The sequence below is a fragment of the Pimephales promelas genome, chromosome 10 (genome assembly GCF_988280905.1).
Source record: "Pimephales promelas chromosome 10, fPimPro1.hap1.1, whole genome shotgun sequence".
Taxonomy (NCBI): Eukaryota; Metazoa; Chordata; class Actinopteri; order Cypriniformes; family Leuciscidae; genus Pimephales; species Pimephales promelas.
Genome location: NC_142778.1, coordinates 18966920 through 18987772, shown reverse-complemented (window position 1 = coordinate 18987772; position 20853 = coordinate 18966920). Strand labels below are relative to the sequence as shown.

The following is a 20853-nucleotide window of genomic DNA, read 5'->3' as shown; positions in this document are numbered from 1 at the left end:
ATTTGTGGTTAAATGACTTTGTGGCATTCTTGACAGGAAGATTCAAGATTCATCAGGTATAACTATTTATTACTGACTATTAAATTGTATTGTTATTAAAAACTATATTTTTGTCATAATGAAATTATTTTATAATGAATTATTTAGGTAAAATTTAGCTCTTTTTGGACCCTGCAATATACAGCAGAATGTATTTTAAAGATATGATTGACTGTCTTTCGATTCAGGCTGTGTTCGCACGGTTTGTTAATGGGGAATCATAAAATCAAATCCAGATTCACAGTATCCTGAATTTTGTATCAATAGCTAAATGAGGTAATGGCGCTCCGCTTAATTTTGCGTCTGGATTTCCCCTCATTTTGTTTCCTGTCTCCTGGTGCTGCAGGGCAAATATAATGAGCACTAAGCAATGCACCTTTCAACAACGTGTTATAAAGAGCAGCGTGTTACATAACTGCAACATAACTGCCAAACTCTGTGTTCTGCATGAGAGAGAAGGAGAGGAGTGAGAGCTCAAGGGCACTGCAGTGTGTTCAGATTCACCCTGATAAAAAAAGGAGGGAGAAAAAAAAGAGAGTTATTCATAGAGATTGAGGAAAAGAAGGGGGGGGGAGGAGGAGGTATTGGAATGGAGGAGGTATTGATTTGGTTAGAGAGAGGATGGGGAAGATTAATGAAAATCAGTCGAAAGGAGAAGGCAAGCGAGGAGAGATGGCAATCATAAGGATTTGGATTTAGAGTCCATGTAACAATTCTGCTTTCTTAAAAATCACATCACGTTCACATTAACGTTCGCATCTCCTACTTTTCTTAGTGATATTTAGCACCAGGAAGAGACGATTTTGTTCCCTTTGACTCACTGGACAGTGCTTTATTCACAAATGTTAATCGTGCGATAATCCAATTTTGTTAAATTCACAACTTTGGATGGAAACATAGCTTGTGTTGTCGCCTCGCATCAACTGCGTCTGGGCCAAAAGGCTACACTCGAACACACTGCAAAGACTACAACTGGCTGCCAACTAGCATGTGTGTTCTGTGCCTGCGTGTAAGGAAATGACTACACCAGCAGGTATCAATAGTCTTATTTTCATAATTCAAAAAAGAAAAGCAAATCTAGGACTACACACAACCCATAAACAAAGAAGCTCTTGCTTGCCATTTTGAATCATGCTGATCACTTTCTTCATTCCAGCCGGCTCATGTTGTTATGAAAATATGTTATGAAAGAATGCTCAGGTAAGATGACGTCAAATTAGAACCAGCCTTCTGACTGCGCCATCATGACTACTTTGCTCGCTTTCATAAGTTTCGCTGTTATTCCCTTGCACTGGCTGACGCCGATTCAACACGCTGAACTCATCCCAAACCTGCATGAGTTTCTTTTTTTGTGTGGAACATAAAATTGTATATTTTGAAGAATTTTGGTAACCAAACAGTTGCTGGTCCCCATTGACTTCTTACCATGGAAGTCAAAATATATTATTTTATGTTCCATACAAAAAACTCATTCAGGTTTGGAACCACATGAAGGTGAGTAAATGATGGCAAAATGTCGATTTTTTTTTTTTTGGGTGAACTATCCCTTTAAACCCAGCCCTGTATGTGAAGAAGTCAGCTATTTTCCTGCACATATCTTCCCTCGTGAACGACTCTTCGGGGAAAGGCAGTCTGGTGCGTTTAATGCTGGTTAGTTACCCGAGTGTGCACTAAGAACCCCATTCTCCACCCTTGATGAGCCACTGTGCGTGTTTGGCTTGTAGAAGAGCACATAAAGCAGTGAATAATACCTGTTCGGGATAATGACGGCTTTTCAATGTGTTCTGCCTTGTATTTTGCTCTACATTTTGGTCATTGAGATATATAAAAATGTTATTTGTGTCTGTGTGTGCATTAATTATTACAAAAAGAGTTGCTGCTATTGAGGGTTGTGTGTTGTATTTATTCTGTTTTTTACATTCCAGAAGAGATGGGTGAAATATATCATACAACTAAAAAAACATCCTTGAATATTTATATGATCATTTTTATGTGGTTAAAGTATTTCTTTGTTATATGATCACATGTAAATGTTTTGTCAGCATTACAATCATTGAAGATCTGTATCAAGGAATCTGAAATTTTTTGTATTTTAGTATCATTATAGTATTTATTAATATTTTTAATTGTTTTTTAACTCTGTTTGCATTGTGATATTAGTTTTAGTTTTTTATTTAGTTTTTATTAGTCTTTATTTTTCTCAGTTTGTATTAAAAAAACAGTTTTATTATTCTTTTTTTTTTATTATTTAAATTGTATTAATGTTATTTTTTAAATTTTGGGGTTTTAGTTAACAATAATATGTATTTTCCTAGGTATGACCTACTATGTTATGAAAATGTTGAACTGACTAGATATTATTCTTTATGAGTAGCTTGAGTAGCCATCTTGATCACAACACCATGCCCATTTAAATACATTTAATAGTGTGTGTGTGTGTGTGTGTGTGTGTGTGTGTGTGTGTTTGTGTTTGTATATATATTGATTCATACTTGAAATATAAATGGAAGTCTGCCGCAGAAATCTCAATTAACTGACTAAAAAAAAAATCCTTATTGCAAAAAGGTCATGGTAATTAATTGGTAAAAAAAATTGCCTGATTCGTGCTTCTATGGCACAAGAATCATAGAAGATGTGTTGTCTAGTTCTTAATTTTCCATTGGATGATATTAGATAAGAAAAAGAATCAGTGAATCCAGAGGCAGTCAGTTATATCACATCTGAAAATGGTCTGCAATTTTACTAGATTTCCCTGTTACATCTGTGTGGCAGTTTGATATCCTTCATTATGCCATCAATCAGACGGTCGTACTGAGGAAGATATTAGTGCAGAGAGAGAGAGGGCGTTGTGTACTGGTGTGAGGGGCACCTTCAACCACGAACAGCTCAAGGTGATCCTGTCACAGCCTGATTAATGACTCACGGTCTGCAGAACACAAGCGTCTCAGAGCCGCCACTGCACATGTGCATGTTCTTTTTTATGTGCAAAGTACAGCCAAACCTGCTTTACATCACTTTCAATTGTCAATTTAATTGACCTGAGGTGAGGGCAAGCATGTATGCATAATAGCTTCACTAGAGGGCACTATTGGATTATTTAATGAAGTCACGTGTGGTTAAAAAAAAACCTGCATTCATGATTGTGACCTGAATGCACTTCGTAATTGCATTACATTTCAATAAAGAAATTACAAGCATCTAAAATCCACCATATGTAAATGTGCAGCAAATGTGCCATTGATATTTTGTCGCTGTTTACTTTATCTCTTAGATAAGAAACACTCTAGGATAAAAATTAGCGAGATATGCCAGTGTGATGTTAAAAAATGTAAAAAAAAAAAAATGTCAATATGGCAGTTAATTAGGAAGCAAAAACATTGCATTTACCACACTGATTCGAGTGCTTTCAGGCGCATCCAAGTATTTCGATTCTTTTTGATGTATTTGTTTTTTGTCATCATGCAACCGACCAGATACAATTTTTTTAGGTAAGAAGATGCAAAGTGCTGAAATTATAAAATGTTAGGCATTAAAGGGTTAGTTTACCCAAAAATGAAAATTCTGTCAGTATTTAACTTACTCACCCTCATGTTGTTCCAACCCCGTAAGACCTTCGTTCATCTTCGGAACACAAATTAAGATATTAAGATCACTCCTGCATACTAGTCCATAGGCTTCTTGAGGGAATGACAATTGATGGCCTCGAAAAGTCATTAAAGACATCGTTAAAATAGTCCAAGTGACTACAGGGGCTCAATCTAAGGTTTATCAAACGACGAGAACACTTTTTGTGCGCAAAAAACAACAAAAATAACGACTTTATTTAATAGCGTAAGCTTCTGTTATTGTACGTCACACGCATCACACACATGACCAGCGTCGGCCAATAGTGAGCCTTCGTGTGACGTAGCTCTACGCTATCACAGTTATTTTTGTTTGTTTTGGCGCACAAAAAGTATTCTCGTCATTTGTGTTCCGAAGATGATCTTCAGAGGTTGGAACAACATAAGGGTGAGTAAATACTGACAGAATTTTCATTTTTGGGTGAACTAACCCTTTAATGGCTGTGGTTTGCTTTTCAAAATGGTTTGGAAGCACATTTTTATGGATATTTCTTCTTTATTTCTTCAAAGAAATCTCAGGTCACTTTTCAGTTGTCACTCTATTAGCGATGTAGAATTAAAATACTCATTGTTAACCTATTTTATCATTTTGTCTAAACAATATCACCGTTTTTGTTCTTGTTGAAGTAAATTATTTGCACAAGATTGTTATACTGTCATCACATGAGAAAAGTAAATGTAATTTTATCGGTGAAAAATTTTAGCATCTTCTGGCCTCCATTGCACTTGCACATGAATCATGTTTAATACATACATTCCATAAACGTTCATCACTTATTACTTTTTTTTAAAGATTTATTTTGGTCGATTTTTGCCTTGATAGGATAGTATAGAGTGGACAGGAAGCGAGGTGGGAGAGAGAGGGGGACTGGATCAGAAAAGGTCTGCGAGCAGTGATTCGAACTCGGGTCGTCTGAAGCGCAACGGCACTATATGTCGCGCTGCCTATTAGGCTATCGGTACCAACTTAATTACATTTCAAGGGATAGTGTACCCACAAATTAAAAAGTGGAACATAAAAGATATTTGAGCAATTTAATTAAAAAAAGTCAATGGACTCAAAATATCTTTTTTCGTTTTCTGCAAAAGAAAAACATCCATACTAGTTTGGAGGGTGAGTAAGATGGTGAACTATACCTTTAAGCACATTTACACAAAGTAAACATTTCTCATTTCTACTTAAGTAGTGAAAATGACCAATGTTCTTAATGTAGAATAATGTGAAATTGAGATGATGTTCCTCGTTTTTCCTGCACACTAACCCTTTTAAAGTGCGTGGGAATGAAAGAAGCATCTAATTAAAGGAAGTGATAATAAATGGGCTTGACTGCATTTTAACTCACATCTACATGCACACAAGAACACTGCTCCAAGCCAGCTCTGTTTGTCCCTGACACACCGTTATTCACCCCCCATACTGATCTGTCCATCAGTGTGTGAAGGTGTGTGATTTGATTTCTGCTGCTTGTCAGTGTCTCTCTCTCTCTCTCTCAGGCCGCTGCTTTGCTTGCTTTGTGTTGCTTTGCTGTGTTTTGCTTTGCTCTGCTGTGCTTGTGCTTGATGGTTTGCCTTTTAATCATATCCTGCTCTCGTTTTTGTTTGTTTCCTTCTTTTTTGTCATTTCCAGATTTGCATATCCATTCTTCCTACCTCCTTCATTTGCCTTTCCTTCACTGAGAATGGCAAGCGGGCATTCCACTGACAAATTCAGTTTTCTGTACCCAACAGACACCAGTCAGAACGTTAAGAGGTCAGTCTAGTGCTCAGCACCTTCCACTCTGTGTGTGTGTGTGTGTGTGTGTGTGTGTGTATGTATGTGTGTTTGGGTCGAAGTTGATGTACTGTTCACCTTGATGTATGTACGTTTCCAGCTGTTCTGACCTACATACCGGCCAGGCTAAGTCATGTTTCTCTCCTCTAGGGTTTGTTTGACCTTGATTTGTTTAGTGTCAGAGCAGCACAGTTTTCACCTGCTCATTTCTATTTTTGTTCCTTTGATCAAGCTTATTAAAGGGGTCATCGAATGCAAAATTCACTTTTATTTGGAGTTTGTATATAATCCATTCACTTTATTTTTTTTATTCTTAAAAAGCCTAAACACTCAATCAAGCCGTTTGGAGTTTCTGAGCAATATGACATCATATTGCTCATGCTCCGCCCACGACCACCGATTGACTGTCCCGTATTAACATATTTCTTCCTTCAGCCTAGGGCTGGGCGATATGGCCAAAAAATCATATCTCGATATTTTTTGGTCAAATGGCGATATACGATATATATCTCGGTACTTTCTACGTTTTCTATTTAGATAAAGAAAATCTTTATATTAAAATATATATATATATATATATATATATACAGTATATTCACATTCGGCCCAATGATATCCTACAAACAATGTTGATATTGAAGGATATGGAAACAAATATAATATAGGCTATGCAATATATTATGTGCAAAAAGCTTTTGTTTTTATATTGACTAAAAGCTAAACTAAAAATGAAAATAAAAACAAAAACAAAAGCATAAACTAATTATATTAGCCTGCATTTGATTACCCCATTATAATCACTTTCACTTTCATTAAAAATATATACTTGTAGGTTTAAAATTCCACATATGGCACATTTATTTTCTCCAACAACAAATATTTTAGCAATATGTTTATTTTAGTCAGAATTATTGCGTACTACGTAGTACTATTCACGCGCATGCGCGCGCCGGCGCTCGTTCAAGGAAGCATGAATTTTAGCGGAGATTCACTTGCAGAAGCTCGTCCTCTTCTGACATGGACATATTTGTTGTGAAATGGACATATTTGCTTTACTTTCTAACATTTACAGATGGAGAATATGTGAAATGTAAGTTGAGCACTGAGGAAAGCACCACATCTCAAACGCATTAAACAGCGCAAGTATATCTGTCAGTCAGCAACAGTGTCTGTCAGAGCATTTGACAGGGCGGCAAGCTGCCTTAAACTTGTTAACTATATCAAAGTGATTTTGACGCAATTAATATAAGCTTGTGTCATGTTTAGGACAAATTGTACTACGTTGCCTAGCTACTTTCACTGCAGCAGCTCACACTGCAAACTCCGCTATTTTTCAGATGTGCTCATATCAAACTACTGTATCGATATAAACGGTATTGCCTCATTCCATATCGTTTCAAAAAATATAACGATACATCGTACATATTCGATATATCGCCCAGCCCTACTTCAGCCATTTGTATACTGTCAGCCAAGGCGGCACTTTAAGTGTCTAACACGCCCCATGGGAGAGAGGCTCATTATCATTTAAAGAGACATGCACAGAAACGGGTTGCTGTTTTTGGAGAGCTGTTTTTGAGGAGGTAAAAGGGTGTTGTTTAAAACAACCATTCTTAACCAAAGTATGTACAAACTTTACATAAAGTCAAGACCCTAAAGAATCAGACCAACTTGTGGAAATGGGCATCCGATGACCCCTTTAAAGACATGCAATTTCATTCACAACCCTTTTTACTTTTATATTGATGATGATGTGATAGATATTAGGCACATCTTTGTGTTTTTTGCTTGATTTAATTGATTTGGAAAATGGCCATTCCTTTTTTTATGTATATTGCTGTCCTGTGATGCAAATCTGAATTTTCAGCATCATTACTCCTGTCTTCAGTGTCACATGATCCTTCAGAAATCATTCCAATATGCTGATTTGCTGCTCAAGAAACATTTCTTATTATTATCAATGTTGAAAACGGTTGTGCTGTTTAATATTTCTGTGGAAACCATGATAAACAATATCAGAAATGTTTGATGAATAGAATCGAATAGAAGTGTTTTTTTTTTGTTTTTTTTTTTTACATACAAATATTTTGTAACATTAAAAATGTATTTCCTGTCACTTTTGGTCAACTTAAACCATCTTTGCTGAATATAAGTATTGACTTACTTCTGAATGTCCCAAAGATATGAAAACCAGCCAGTATAATCACAATGAAAGAATCCAAACTACAATATTTAACAACTGCACAGCGTCCAATGTGTAAACAAAATGATTTTTGCATCAAATCCAGCATAAACTCTGGCACAACCTGCATATTTATTATTAAACGCTCTAGACAGACGTCACTAGCACCTGAACCTTAAAGCGAAGTCTCCTTGCTGTTTTTTTCCGGCAAAGTCATATAACCTTTCCTGGTGTGTGGCAAGTGTCATTCGTGTGCTTGACTACCGCTATTTATATTTTAAAGGCTTCATATTATGGTTTAATAGGCCATTTTGTCTATGTAGAACGATGTTAGCAATGTTACATCTAATATTCTTCTCAGCCTTGTGTGATTAGTTGAATAATGGCTTTAATGAACAACTAGAAAAATCTTTAGCTGGGGCAGCCCCACACAATGAGTAAATATTTTTTCACATAATATACACTCACCTAAAATATTATTAGGAACACCTGTTCAATTTCTCATTAATGCAATTATCTGATCAACCAATCAAATGGCAGTTCCTTCGGTGCATTTAGGGGAGTGGTCCTGGTCTATAATGCACCATGTCACAAAGCTTGAATCATTTCAAATTGGTTTCTTGAACATGACAATGAGTTCACTGTGCTAAAATGGCCCCCACAGTGACCAGATCTCAACCCAATAGAGCATCTTTGGGATGTGGTGGAACGGGAGCTTCGTGCCCTGGAGGTGCATCCCACAAATCTCCATCAACTGCAAGATGCTATCCTATCAATATGGGCCAACATTTCTAAATAATGCTTTCAGCATCTTGTTGAATCAATGCCACGTAGAATTAAAGCAGTTCTGAAGGCGAAGGGGGGTAAAACAAAGTATTAGTATGGCGTTCCTAATAATACTTTAGGTTCGTGTATATTTAACTACTCTAATTATAAAGCTGTTATAGTTGACATATGACATATAGAATTCAACAGATGTGCCCTCACAAGTATGTGTATATTGACTTTTACGGCTCTTTCAATGTTTTATAATGCAATTTTAGCTTATACTTGTTTAAATAAAAATAAAAAGTCATGAGAGGCAATGTGTTGCAATGACTTTATAATAGTAAAGGAATCTTGTTAAGAAAAACAAGTGCACCTGCATGTGCGGTGAACATGGTAAAATCACTGAAATGTGTGACCTCTCATGACTAGTTGCTTTTTTAAAAGACTATTTGATTTTTTTTTTTTTTTTTGCAGCTTTCCAAATTATTTTTATGTCTCTACTGTATTTTACATGCTGATAAAATCTTTAGGATAATTTAAATGCTGCATCAAGCTCCTTTGATCTTTTATACCTGTGTTTGTGAGGGTGTCATCCTCTCACTCTGACATATCCACTCTCCCCCACACACACAACCCCACGATACATATGAACACCTGCTCGCACGGCCTTCTCCCCTTTCCGTCGTGTGTGGCCGAGGTGTGAGGGGAAGTTTTGGCGCATAATCCTCCCCATTCATGTCTCCAACTGACTGATAATGGCATTGAGTGTTCATGTGAGATTAGACACACACACATCCACAATGAGGGAGGCTGACACAGTAATACACTCACATACTCACTCCCCATTTGCCGTAAGGATTAGATAAACCTCAATCTCTTCCCAGGCAATCGCTAGTTCAGTTTTACAATGGAAACATCCCCATTAATTTTTCTCATTTTTAAACTTGTTTCTTGTTCTAGTTGAAGCCTTGGTGAGTGTCCTGTCCATCACTTTAGACTTTAAAGCAACACCAAGCAACTTTTCCTTTGCGGTCGCTCTACAGATTGGAAGTGGAATTTTCCTCATTAGAACTACAGAAAAGTGACCCGATCTGGCAATCTTACATAGTGTGGATATATCAGATAAAGGACCGCAAAGCGGTGGCATAAGTGCATTTCACCATGTCACAATTTGATGAACCACTGAAACGATTTTGGAAACATTTTTACCCCTCGAAGGCTGCAGAGTAACAACCCAAAGTTTAACGTGCAGCAGAAACAGGAGTTACACATTCTGACAAACACATGACTTTGTTTTTTTGTTGTTTTTTTTGATACAGGTGCCAAATCTATGCTTTTTAAATGGTTTCGGCGCCTTTTTTAAATAAAAAGGGAGCCTCAAAACTATGGTGAATGACATTAAATAACTCTTAATATTTAAACTTAATGAACTTTTTTTTATTCTTAAAAATTAAACATTGTATAAACAAAATATTAACATTGTAGAGTATGTAGTATATAATCTGTACTCTATAACAAATGCACACAACAAATTCATGATAAAACCTAAGCCACCTGACCCAAATAGAAAAATGTAACATTAAATAACACTACAGTACTAATATTTTAATATAAACTAATATAAAAAAAATTCCCATTTTTCTGGCCAAATACGACACCTTCTCTGGCCAAATATGACACCTCTCCTGACTTGTTGCATGTCCTGCACAAGGTGAACGTTATTTTAGAATGCATCTAAAGTACAGTATGTAAGGTTTCGCGGCTCTTTTCTTGCAGTAAAACGTTCTTGAATTAATAATTTATTAGATCTACGCCGGTCTGTTATTGTATAGTGTGACGTCGTGCGGAGAAACAGAGCTGAGGCTGGGTCCAAACGCAGTGTAGCTTTATTAAACAAGCTTAAAACAAGACACTAGAAACAAGACTCGAGAGACGTGAAAGCACCAACGTAGCACACATAAATACAACAACCAACAAAGACAGGGCAGAAACACAGGGCTTAAATAATCAAGGACAAACGAGCTAGACAAGATAACAAGGGGGCGTGAGAAATGAGAAACACCTGGGATAAATAATAGACGGGCAATAACTAATAACGAAAACACACAAAATCACTTCGTGACATAGCCTCCCCCCTATGGGCGGCTCCCGACGCCCATACAAAAAACAAACAGTTCAGGAGGGCGGTGAAGCGGAGACAGTCTTGGGGGAGGGACGGAGGGCCAGGCCCGTGCAGGGGAACAGGACCAGGAGGTAGCCAAGGCGGGCCTGGGCCGCAGAGCATGGGCCTACCAGACTGGGCCGGAGACCAAGGCGGAGCAGGACGAGGCGGAGGCCAGGGCGGAGCAGGACGAGGCGGAGGCCAGGGCGGAGCAGGACGAGGCAGAGGCCAGGGCGGAGCAGGACGTGAAGGCGGCCAGGGCGGAGCAGGCTCAGGCAGAGACGAGGGCGAAGCAGACTCAGGTGCGGTCCATGTCAGTGCCGCCTCCATGGCCCCCACAGAGTACCTACTGCCCCCCCCCAAAAAATACTTGGGGAAATTCACGGGAGGAACCTCTGGGTGGTGAACGGGTACAGGAAAGGCCTCCCGGAGCTTGAAGGGTGCAGGCAGAGCGAGGCGCAGAGGCGGGGCCGGCAGAGCGAGGCGCAGAGGCGGGGCCGGCAGAGCGAGGCGCAGAGGCGGGGCCGGCAGAGCGAGGCGCAGAGGCGGGGCCGGCAGGGCGAGGCGCAGAGGCGGGGCCGGCAGGGCGAGGAGTCTGGGCACGCTCACCGGGGCCTGGCGAACCAAACGAGTCCTCCTTCTCCTCCTCCTGCGGCGGCGCGTCACAGGGCTAGACACACTCGCTGGACCGGACAACTCACTCACTTGAACTGGAGATGCAGCGCTCACTTGAAGAGGAGATGCAGCGCTCACCCGAAGAGGAGATGCAGCGCTCACTTGAAGAGGAGACGCAGCGCTCACTTGAAGAGGAGATGCAGCGCTCACCTGAAGAGGAGACTCAGCGCTCACCCGAAGAGGAGATGCAGCGCTCACCTGAAGAGGAGATGCAGCGCTCACCCGAAGAGGAGATTCAGCGCTCACTTGAAGAGGAGATTCAGCGCTCACTTGAAGAGGAGATTCAGCGCTCACTTGAAGAGGAGATTCAGCGCTCACTTGAAGAGGAGATTCAGCGCTCACTTGAAGAGGAGATTCAGCGCTCACTTGAAGAGGAGATGCAGCGCTCACTTGAAGAGGAGATGCAGCGCTCACTTGAAGAGGAGATTCAGCGCTCACTTGAAGAGGAGGTGCAGCGCTCCCTTGAAGAGGAGATTCAGCGCTCACTTGAAGAGGAGGTGCAGCGCTCCCTTGAAGAGGAGATTCACTCACTTGAAGAGGAGATTCACTCACTTGAAGAGGAGACTCGCTCACTTGAACTGAAGAATCGGCACTCACTTGAACTGAAGACTCAGCCCTCACTTGAACTGGAGATTCATCCACTTGAACAGGAGATTCATCCACTTGAACAGGATCACTCACTTGAACTGAAGATTCACTCACTTGAACCGGAGACTCATCCACTTGAACCGGAGACTCATCCACTTGAACTGGAGACTCATCCACTTGAACTGGAGACTCATCCACTTGAACTGGAGATTCATCCACTTGAACAGGAGATTCATCCACTTGAACAGGAGATTCATCCACTTGAACTGAAGATTCACACACTTGAACAGGAGATTCCCTCGCGGGGCTCACGTGAATCGCGAGTTCGGCTGGGCTGACGTGAAGCGCGGGCTCGGCTGGGCTGACGTGAGTCGCGGGCTCGTCAATGCGCACGTGAAGCGCGGGCTCGTCGTGACTGACGTGAACCAGCGGTGAAGACGACGAGGGCTTCGCGGGTAAAGTACACTCGGCAGGTGTCGAGTAGAATAAGCGCGCAGTAGTGAAGAGGTCCTGCAAGGAACAAGCCCGAGCGACATACCCGTCAAGAGTCCAGTTGGCAAGGTCCCGCGGCATCCATCGAGCGATCTCAAAATCCAGCCCATTCAGAAACAGGCCCATGAGCTGGATATCATCTAGCGCTCCCACACTGCTAATGGACAGGAACTCCTTCGCGTACCTTTGGACAGACCGGCCCTCTTGCAAGACTGACGACAGGTATTCTGTCATAGCCCGGTTGCTGACGACTGCTGGACCCATTTTGAGGTTGGTTGTTCTGTGACGTCGTGCGGAGAAACAGAGCTGAGGCTGGGTCCAAACGCAGTGTAGCTTTATTAAACAAGCTTAAAACAACACAATAGAAACAAGACTCGAGAGACGTGAAAGCACCAACGTAGCACACATAAATACAACAACCAACAAAGACAGGGCAGAAACACAGGGCTTAAATAATCAAGGACAAACGAGCTAGACAAGATAACAAGGGGGCGTGAGAAATGAGAAACACCTGGGATAAATAATAGACGGGCAATAACTAATAACGAAAACACACAAAATCACTTCGTGACATATAGACATCAACTTTACATTTTCACGCTAAACATGACGCATGAACAATGATTGGTTCCTTAACATGGTAGTCAGTCTTTGGCTGATATGTTTTCATTCTTAAATACATGTAAGTGAATGTGTTTTGTCATTTAAGAAACCTTTTTAATGATCATGATTCATGTAACGCACATTGTGTGCCATGTTAGTAGTCACTGCAGTTCAGAGAATTGTATCAGTCAGGTTTAGGCCTACAACACGTCATTTCTAGCCTGACTTCGACATACTAATATTCTAGTCAGAATGTGTATACTGCTCCATAGGGCTCTGATAATGAGGCATGTCTTAACCGAACCAGGAAAAAAATTCGGCACTCTATTGGATAGACCTACAACCAATCAGAGAAATGCAGTAAGTGACGTATGTTGAGCTACGCATAGTTGTCAACAGAACTCAACAGCACGCAGGCTGGAGTAAAATAATTAATGTTGCTTCTTTTACTTGGTCCTCCATGAGTCCGACCAAAGGAGAAACCACAACGACCACATGGTTTTCATTACGTCCCTTCTTCTTAGCGACCATCCTGAGCCAGCTGATAAATTTAACTTTTACATCTCAATTCTCTAGCTTCATCTTTGAGGGAAACCAGTTCAATCCAAGTGCTCTTTGATAAAGTGATTTCGTAACTCCAGATCATCTGTCCATCATTGTATAAATCCCGCCCTGCAATTTGATTGGCCCGACGATTTCTGAACTGATCATAAGGAGGGCTTGGAGCCAGAGGGCGAATATGGGCAAATATGAGTTCTTTATATCAAAATAAAGGTCTCAATGAGCTCTATCCAATGGTTCCAAAAATACCTATCTGAGATCAAACTGTATTGAATAAAGCAACAAAAAAGCATATTTGACTTATTTGCCTTTTTGTTTTTTTGAAAATGTTTTAGAACATGTTCATTGTGTTAATATGCCATACATTTTTTACTTAAATACTCATTTTATGTAAGTATGCCTATGCCTGTGGTTGCAAAGATTGTAGCGTGGTCAAAATTTTGTTTTGTCTCTCCTGTAAAGTTTGTTAAAAGCCACTTACGTCCTTCTGGCTCCAAGCCCTTACTCCTCCATCGAGTCTGGACCAAACTTCCCTTCCAAAAAATGTTGTGGGCGGGATTCGGGCTGGCATCCAGGCTACGTCAATTCATACACTTCTCCCGAAATATATTAAAGGGTTAGTTCACCCAAAAGTGAAAATTAAGTAATTAATTACTCACCAACCCCCATGCCGTACCAGCGCCGTAAAACCTTCGTTCATCTTCGGAACACAAATGAAGATAGTTTTGATTAAATTTGAGAGGTGGATCACTGCTACATAGGCTGCCTAAGAGATTGAAACTTGACGGCCCAGAAAGTCATTGAAGAAAATGTTTAAGTATTCCATTTGACAACAATGGTGCAATGAGAATACTTTTTGTGTGGAAAAAAACAACAAAAATAACGACTTTTTGTGACTATTCCTTTCCTTCCTTCTGGGCCTGAGACGAGAGTTCAAGAGATTTCCATGTTGCATGTGCGAGAACTACGTTATTTTTCTACTACTTCTTTTGCGTTTGCATCAATCCGTGTAGAAATATGTTGTAATATTATGATTATTTTGAATACATTGTGGGAAAAAATTATTTGATACCCTGCTGATTTTGTAAGTTTACACACTTACGAAGAAATTGAGGGTCTATCATTTTTATGGTAGGTTTATTTTAAAGGATAGAGACAGAATATCAATGAAAAAATCCAGAAAAAAACACATTATCTATAGGTTATGAATTGATTTGCATTGCAGTGAATGAAATAACTATTTGATCCCCAAGCAAAACATTTTAGTACTTATAATTTAGTACTTATACTACAGGGCTGTTGAATGCTTGATTCTGATGGTTGAGAACGTTCTAAAGGTGTGCAATTATTTTCAAGGAAATGCTAAAGTAGTGTCAAGTAGTGGAAATGCTAATGGCTAAAGTAGTTTCAGGCAGGTTTGACCGCATTACAGTTCCGTATCACTGCACGTAGTTAACTGTAATAATGGAAAATAGGATACAATTCATAACAATAGGAGGGAGAGCGAGAAACCCTTGTTGGCAATACCACTCCAAAACCTTAATGTGCTGCTTCTTGAGCCAATCCTTTGTTGCCTAGACAGGCGGTATGTTTTGGGTCATTGTCATGCTGGAAGGCCCATCCACAACCCATCTTTAGTGTTCTGGTTGAAGGAAGGAGGTTCTCGTCCAAGATTTTACTGTATATGGCCCGTCCATCAGCCCCTCGATACTGTGAAGTCGTCCTGTACCCTTAGAAGAGTAACAGCTCTAGAGCATAATGTTTCCACCTCCGTGCTTGACTGTATAGGGATGGTGTTCTTGGGGTCATAGTCAGCATTTCTCTCTCTCCTCGCACAGCGAGTTGAGTTGATGCCAAAGAGCTCCATTTTAGTCTCATCTGACATCAGCACTTCCTCAGAAGCCTTCTCTGAATCATTAGATGTTCATTGGCAAACTTCAGACGGGCCTGTACATGAGCCTTTTTGAGCAGGGGGACCTTGCGTAGTGTGTTACTGGTTGCTTGCTTGGACAAGCTCCAAGCTCCTCCCGTGTAGTTCTGGGCTGATCCCTCATCTTTCTCGTGGTCATCCCTACCCCACGAGACGGGGGTAAGGCTATTCAGTTTAGCCTTACTTAGTAAAGCGAGTCAGTTTACCAATGATCATTCATTGTTGTTGTTGTGGATCAATTAATGTTGCGGATCAGTGAAGCACATCATTAATAACTACAACTGGGATTGTCATAAACATATAATAAAGAGAATACTATTGTAATAAATCATCGTGTATTATTTGGGTTTAGTTGCCGTGTTTCAGCATGTGAAGAGCGCATGTGCATTCACAACAGTAGTTACACATTCTGACTAGCATGTAACTTTGTTCAAGTTGCAGATACAAGTTGTAATATGATTCTGTTGTATAAATATCTGTTTAATCTCATATAGGATGTGTTTGGTCTTTAAACTGCTAACAAAACAATACATTTTCATACACACAACTCGAAAAGCAATGTTGTTATTTTTAAAAAAAGTGATATTAATTTAAGATGTTTCTTTAAAAAAAAAACCAAAAAAAAAAAACGATGCATTATTAATAATTACTTGCACTTTTTGGTTTAATTAAAATCATTTAATTATTGCAGAGGCCATTCCATTTTATTTATCCATGGCCCATGCATTTTGATAAGTAAAGTCGTCCAATGACTTGCCTTGTTTTATTTATTTGTAAGGCAATAAATTAAAAAAAAACTTTAATAAAGAAAGTTCACCATAGGAGTGTAAAATTAATTTTAAAACTTACACTTGTTTATATTAGACTACTACTGTGGGACATAACATTTAATGGTAAGACTTTTTTTTTACAAGCTCTCAAAAATTAAAAAAAAAAAAAAGATTTATTGGCCAATATATTCTTAACCCCGCTTGACAGATGCCGTAAAGCGGTCGAATTTTGTAGTTCTTTTTGTGCTCGGGTTCCTACCCGAAACCCGAAGTTACAAAGTGTTAGTAAAAGCGATACAGACACCTTCAGGATACGGTAGAAGCGTCATTCAACCTATTGTAAGTCGATCTACCATCTCAATGGGTTTTGGTAATATATTATAAAGGTTGAAGAGTTCCACAGTGTGGCTTTAAAGGAACGTTTCACACTTGTAATGTAGAAGCAGGGTTAGCACTGCTTTTTGCCCAGGGTTAAGAAACCCTCCTCCTTATATCCACATGCTTTGGGCAGTTCCGGATACACACACAGCCCGATGTATATAAACAGTCGTTTCAGTGTTTGTTTGAATGAATGAATGAATGAATGAATGAATTTATATAGTGATATACAGTACTGTGCACCCAAAGCACTTTAGAATCGGGGTCTCCTCAACCACCACTGCACCATTTGTATACACCATCATGTATATTATTAACAGTGTGAAACATGAAGCAAGATAACCCAGTATTCCATTTCCCTAGGGTTTAGAATGACCCAGGGTTAACTATTTCAAGTGTGAAAAGCCCTTTTTTATGTAATTCTTCAAAATAAGATAAACAAGACCACTACAAAATTATGTATTTTCAACGCATTCTCATTCCAAAGCGCCATATAGGACGCTTTTGCAAAAGCGTAAATATCCAACGCACATGGCACCCTTTAACGTCTAATGAGACGCTTCGGTTATGGTTAAGTTTAGGTATGGTGTAGGGTAAGGGTTAGACCACTAGGGGGCGCCTTCTGCCCAAATATATCTGCGTCTCATTTCACGTTAAAGGGTGCCATGTGCGTTGGATATTTACGCTTTTGCAAAAGCGTCCTATATGGCGCTTTGGGATGAGAACGGGCTCGTATTTTATATACAAACTATGTATTTTTTTACATTTAAAAATTATGAGACTGTAGAGCCTAGAGATTTTGAGACGTGTGTGTGTGTGTTGTTATTAAAATGTTGTTTTATCATTGTTTTGGTTTGTTTAGGCAGATAATAGTGTTGCAGAAGTTCACACAAGTCAAAAAACACTGGCGTAACTCATGATGTCTCTCTGTCTATCTGATTCTTTCAGTAAGAACAGGCTGTCTTCCACCATGAACCCGGTGTACAGCCCAGTGCAACCGGGAACCCCGTACGGAAACCCGAAGAATATGGCATACACAGGTATGTAATTAGACAATCTCACGTATTTAAAAATATAACATGCTTTATTAATTCATGTCTGTGATCTTACTTTATCATTGCATGCTGGATTGTTTACATAATCTTGACTATGAAAAGACTTTTCTGCTGATGTAACCCAGACCTTAAATAATAATAATAGCCAATAATATCTACTAATGAGGTTTCATCCTGAAATAAATCAATAGTTAACAGTGCAGTGAGTGATTTATGAGAAATGCTGTTGAAAGTGGATTGGACAGAGCACAATGAAACACTTCAACAGTAGGGGGTGTGTCCACTCATGATGGGGTAGGAGAGAGAGTGAGCAGGGAGATTTGAAGAAAGACTGTAGAAAGAGAGGTGAGTGAGAGACATTACAAAAGAGAAGAGGTTTGAAGAATTTCATTAGAAAAAGAAGGGTTATGATCAGCCAAGGACCTTTGTCCTTTCCAGTGCTAGAAAGCTAGAGATCCTAAGCAAGAAGGTCTGAAAACGAACAGAAAGATTGCATTGTTTTCTGCTCCATATTGGTTTTGCTATGTTTCACAGAACCAAGTTATCTTGTTTTTGTAATGTTAGCTATAGTTACAGGGCAGTTTTGAGTGTCATTGTTTCTCCCGAGCTGGTGTGCTTCTCTTCAGCTATGATAGAGAGATATCCACACATGTTCATGTAGTTTCAATTATTAAGAAACAGTGTTTCTTCAAAATCACGTACTGCACCTTTAAGCTGCAAATTCAGTTTCTTGTAGTCTGTAAAGGGATTAATCACCCATAAATGAATTTTTAACAGCATCTATCTGTGATGTGCAGGAATGGGTGTGCTTTAATGCATACTTCACCTCTCACTTCTGTTCTGTGTTGGCGTGTGTTTATGCATAGAGCAATGAGTGTCGTGTCACTTATGGCAGGTGTTTGTCTGCTGCTATGGCAACCGTAGGCTCATATTTGATGTGCTCTTATTGAAGGGGTTCTCTGGGTCAATAGAGACTGTTTACACACCAACATCTACTCCTCCCCTCCCCCCTTGCTTTCAGTCTGTTTCATTATGTCTTTCTCACTGCAGTTACCCAGAGGAAAATATTATTGCTTAGAGGTTTTCTCACTTACAATTCTAATATGAGTTTTATTTTAGAACATTCCTTAGGAGAAATTAAAAGAGATAGTTGTTTACGGACAGTGAGAGTGTTGAGCTGTAATATGAATGTGAAAAGCAGCTAATAGCATATAGCATATAATTTAGAAATTAGTTCATATTTAGATGTCTGGTTTTGTTGTCTAGGCAAATTTGAGCCTTGTCTGAGACATTGTTGCAAAAACCCAATAAACAAATACGAGATATATCATATGAGATCAGCGGGGAGAATTTAAGCGATCTTAAGCGAGTAGTTTTGCCTGGTCTGAGCTGCCCAGGAGCTGGCCAGCGTTGTCTTCCATTCAGGATTGAATTTCTTCATTTGAATCAAACCAGATGTATAATTTTAATAAAAAATATAGAAAAATAATAATAATAATTAATGAAGTAGAATCAAAATATAATGAAATTAAGTACAATTTAAATACATTTACTGCTGTAAGAGTAGTTTTTACTGCAAAACATGTCATTTCTTACTATAACTAAACCTGTTTTCTCTCAATATATGGGATATATGGGAAGTTGTATATCAGGTTTATTTATTTTTTTGATTTATTAAAATAATAATAATAATTATAATTAATTGCATATTATCTTTGCAATTATTTATATATATATATATATATATATATATAATTTCTTTATTTATATGTTGATATTATTATTATCATTTATATTCAATTTATAAATAATTATTTATTATTAGTAGAAATAGTATTTGTAGTATCTCATTGTTGTCTTGGAGAAATCATCAATATATGAAAGAGGTCTCATTTGTGATCACTGGGAATGAGCATACTTCACAGATTTAATATTTACCTGATATATGTGACCCTGGACCACAAAACCAGTCACAGTTTTTTAAATTGAGATTTATACATCAATGGAAAGCTTATTTATTCAGCTTAATATACAACTATTTGAAAATCTGAAATCTGAGGGTGCAAAAAAATCGAAACCTTGAGAAAATCGCTTTTCAAGTTGTCCATTTATGTTAGCGATTGTGCTGCATCCAAAAAAAAAATGTTAAGGTATGAATTTTACAAAATATCTTCATGGAACATGATCTTTACATAATATTCTAATGATTTTTGGCATAAAAGAAAAAACGATAATTTTGACCAGGGCTGGGATAAACGATTATTTTTTTAAACGATTAATCTAGCTATTTATTTTTTCTGATGCATCGATTAATCTATTATCTATTATTAATCGATTATAGATTGATAATAGATCCCCATTAACTGCACCCCATTAATTGACTAATAGCAATTTATACATGTTGATTTACATATCTGAATGGGAAAAAAACATGAATAAAAATGTTATAAGGTAGGAAATTTACCAAATATCTTCATGGAACATGATCTTTATGTAATATTCTAATGATTTTTGGCATAAAATAAAAAACGATAATTTTGACCCATACAATGTATTGTTGGCTATTACTACAAATATACCCATGCGACTTGTGACTGGTTTTGTGGTCCAGGGTCACAAATATATATATAAATATATATATATATATGGGATAAACGATTATTTTTTTAAACGATTAATCTAGTGAGTATTTTTCTCGATGCATCGATTAATCTAACGATTAATTTTCCCAGTCTGATTCGATTTAGATTCAATTATCGATTATCTCCCCTTAATTCTTGCCCCCCCCCCCCCCCCCCCCCCAAAAAAAAAAAAACATGAATAAAAATGTTATAAGGTAGCTGACTTTGGCTACATAAAATTCCAGATCAGTTCAGTATTTTGAGGAAAATGGTTTGAGGGACCTACTCGATAAGGGAACTTGGTTGGACCACACTGGGGTGCGTTTCCAGAAAGCATCGTTAGCCAACTATGGTCGCAAGTTCCGTCGTTATCAGCATAGTTTAACGAGTCGGTGTTTTCCGAAACCATCGTTCCAACGAACATTCGCAAACAGCATCGCAAAGTTGTGTGGTTTGAACGACAGCTCTCGACCTGTGGTTAGAGGCATCGTTTCTATATTGCATGATATTTGGAGGTAATAAATCCTTATCTTGAGCAAAATAAGCAAGCTGACATTCAGTACAACCGGTGTCTTTTATTTAGAATACATACAAATGGAATTTACGACTTTTAGTTTGTCAAAAGATTTAAAGTAC

At 38.7% G+C, this 20853-nt stretch overlaps 1 protein-coding gene across 3 annotated transcripts in view; it reads left to right on the top strand.

Moving 5' to 3' along the window:
- Positions 1-20853, top strand: part of fam168a (family with sequence similarity 168 member A) — a 58960-nt gene that overhangs the window by 19934 nt on the left and 18173 nt on the right. For 2 of the 3 annotated variants that reach the window (XM_039663698.2, XM_039663700.2), the window contains exons 2-3: positions 5290-5412; positions 17490-17581. In XM_039663698.2, the coding sequence (XP_039519632.1) occupies positions 5342-5412; positions 17490-17581 (163 nt within the window). In that variant the 5' untranslated portion in view covers positions 5290-5341. The remainder of the gene's footprint in view (positions 1-5289; positions 5413-17489; positions 17582-20853) is intronic. The other variant, XM_039663699.2, reaches the window with a different exon arrangement.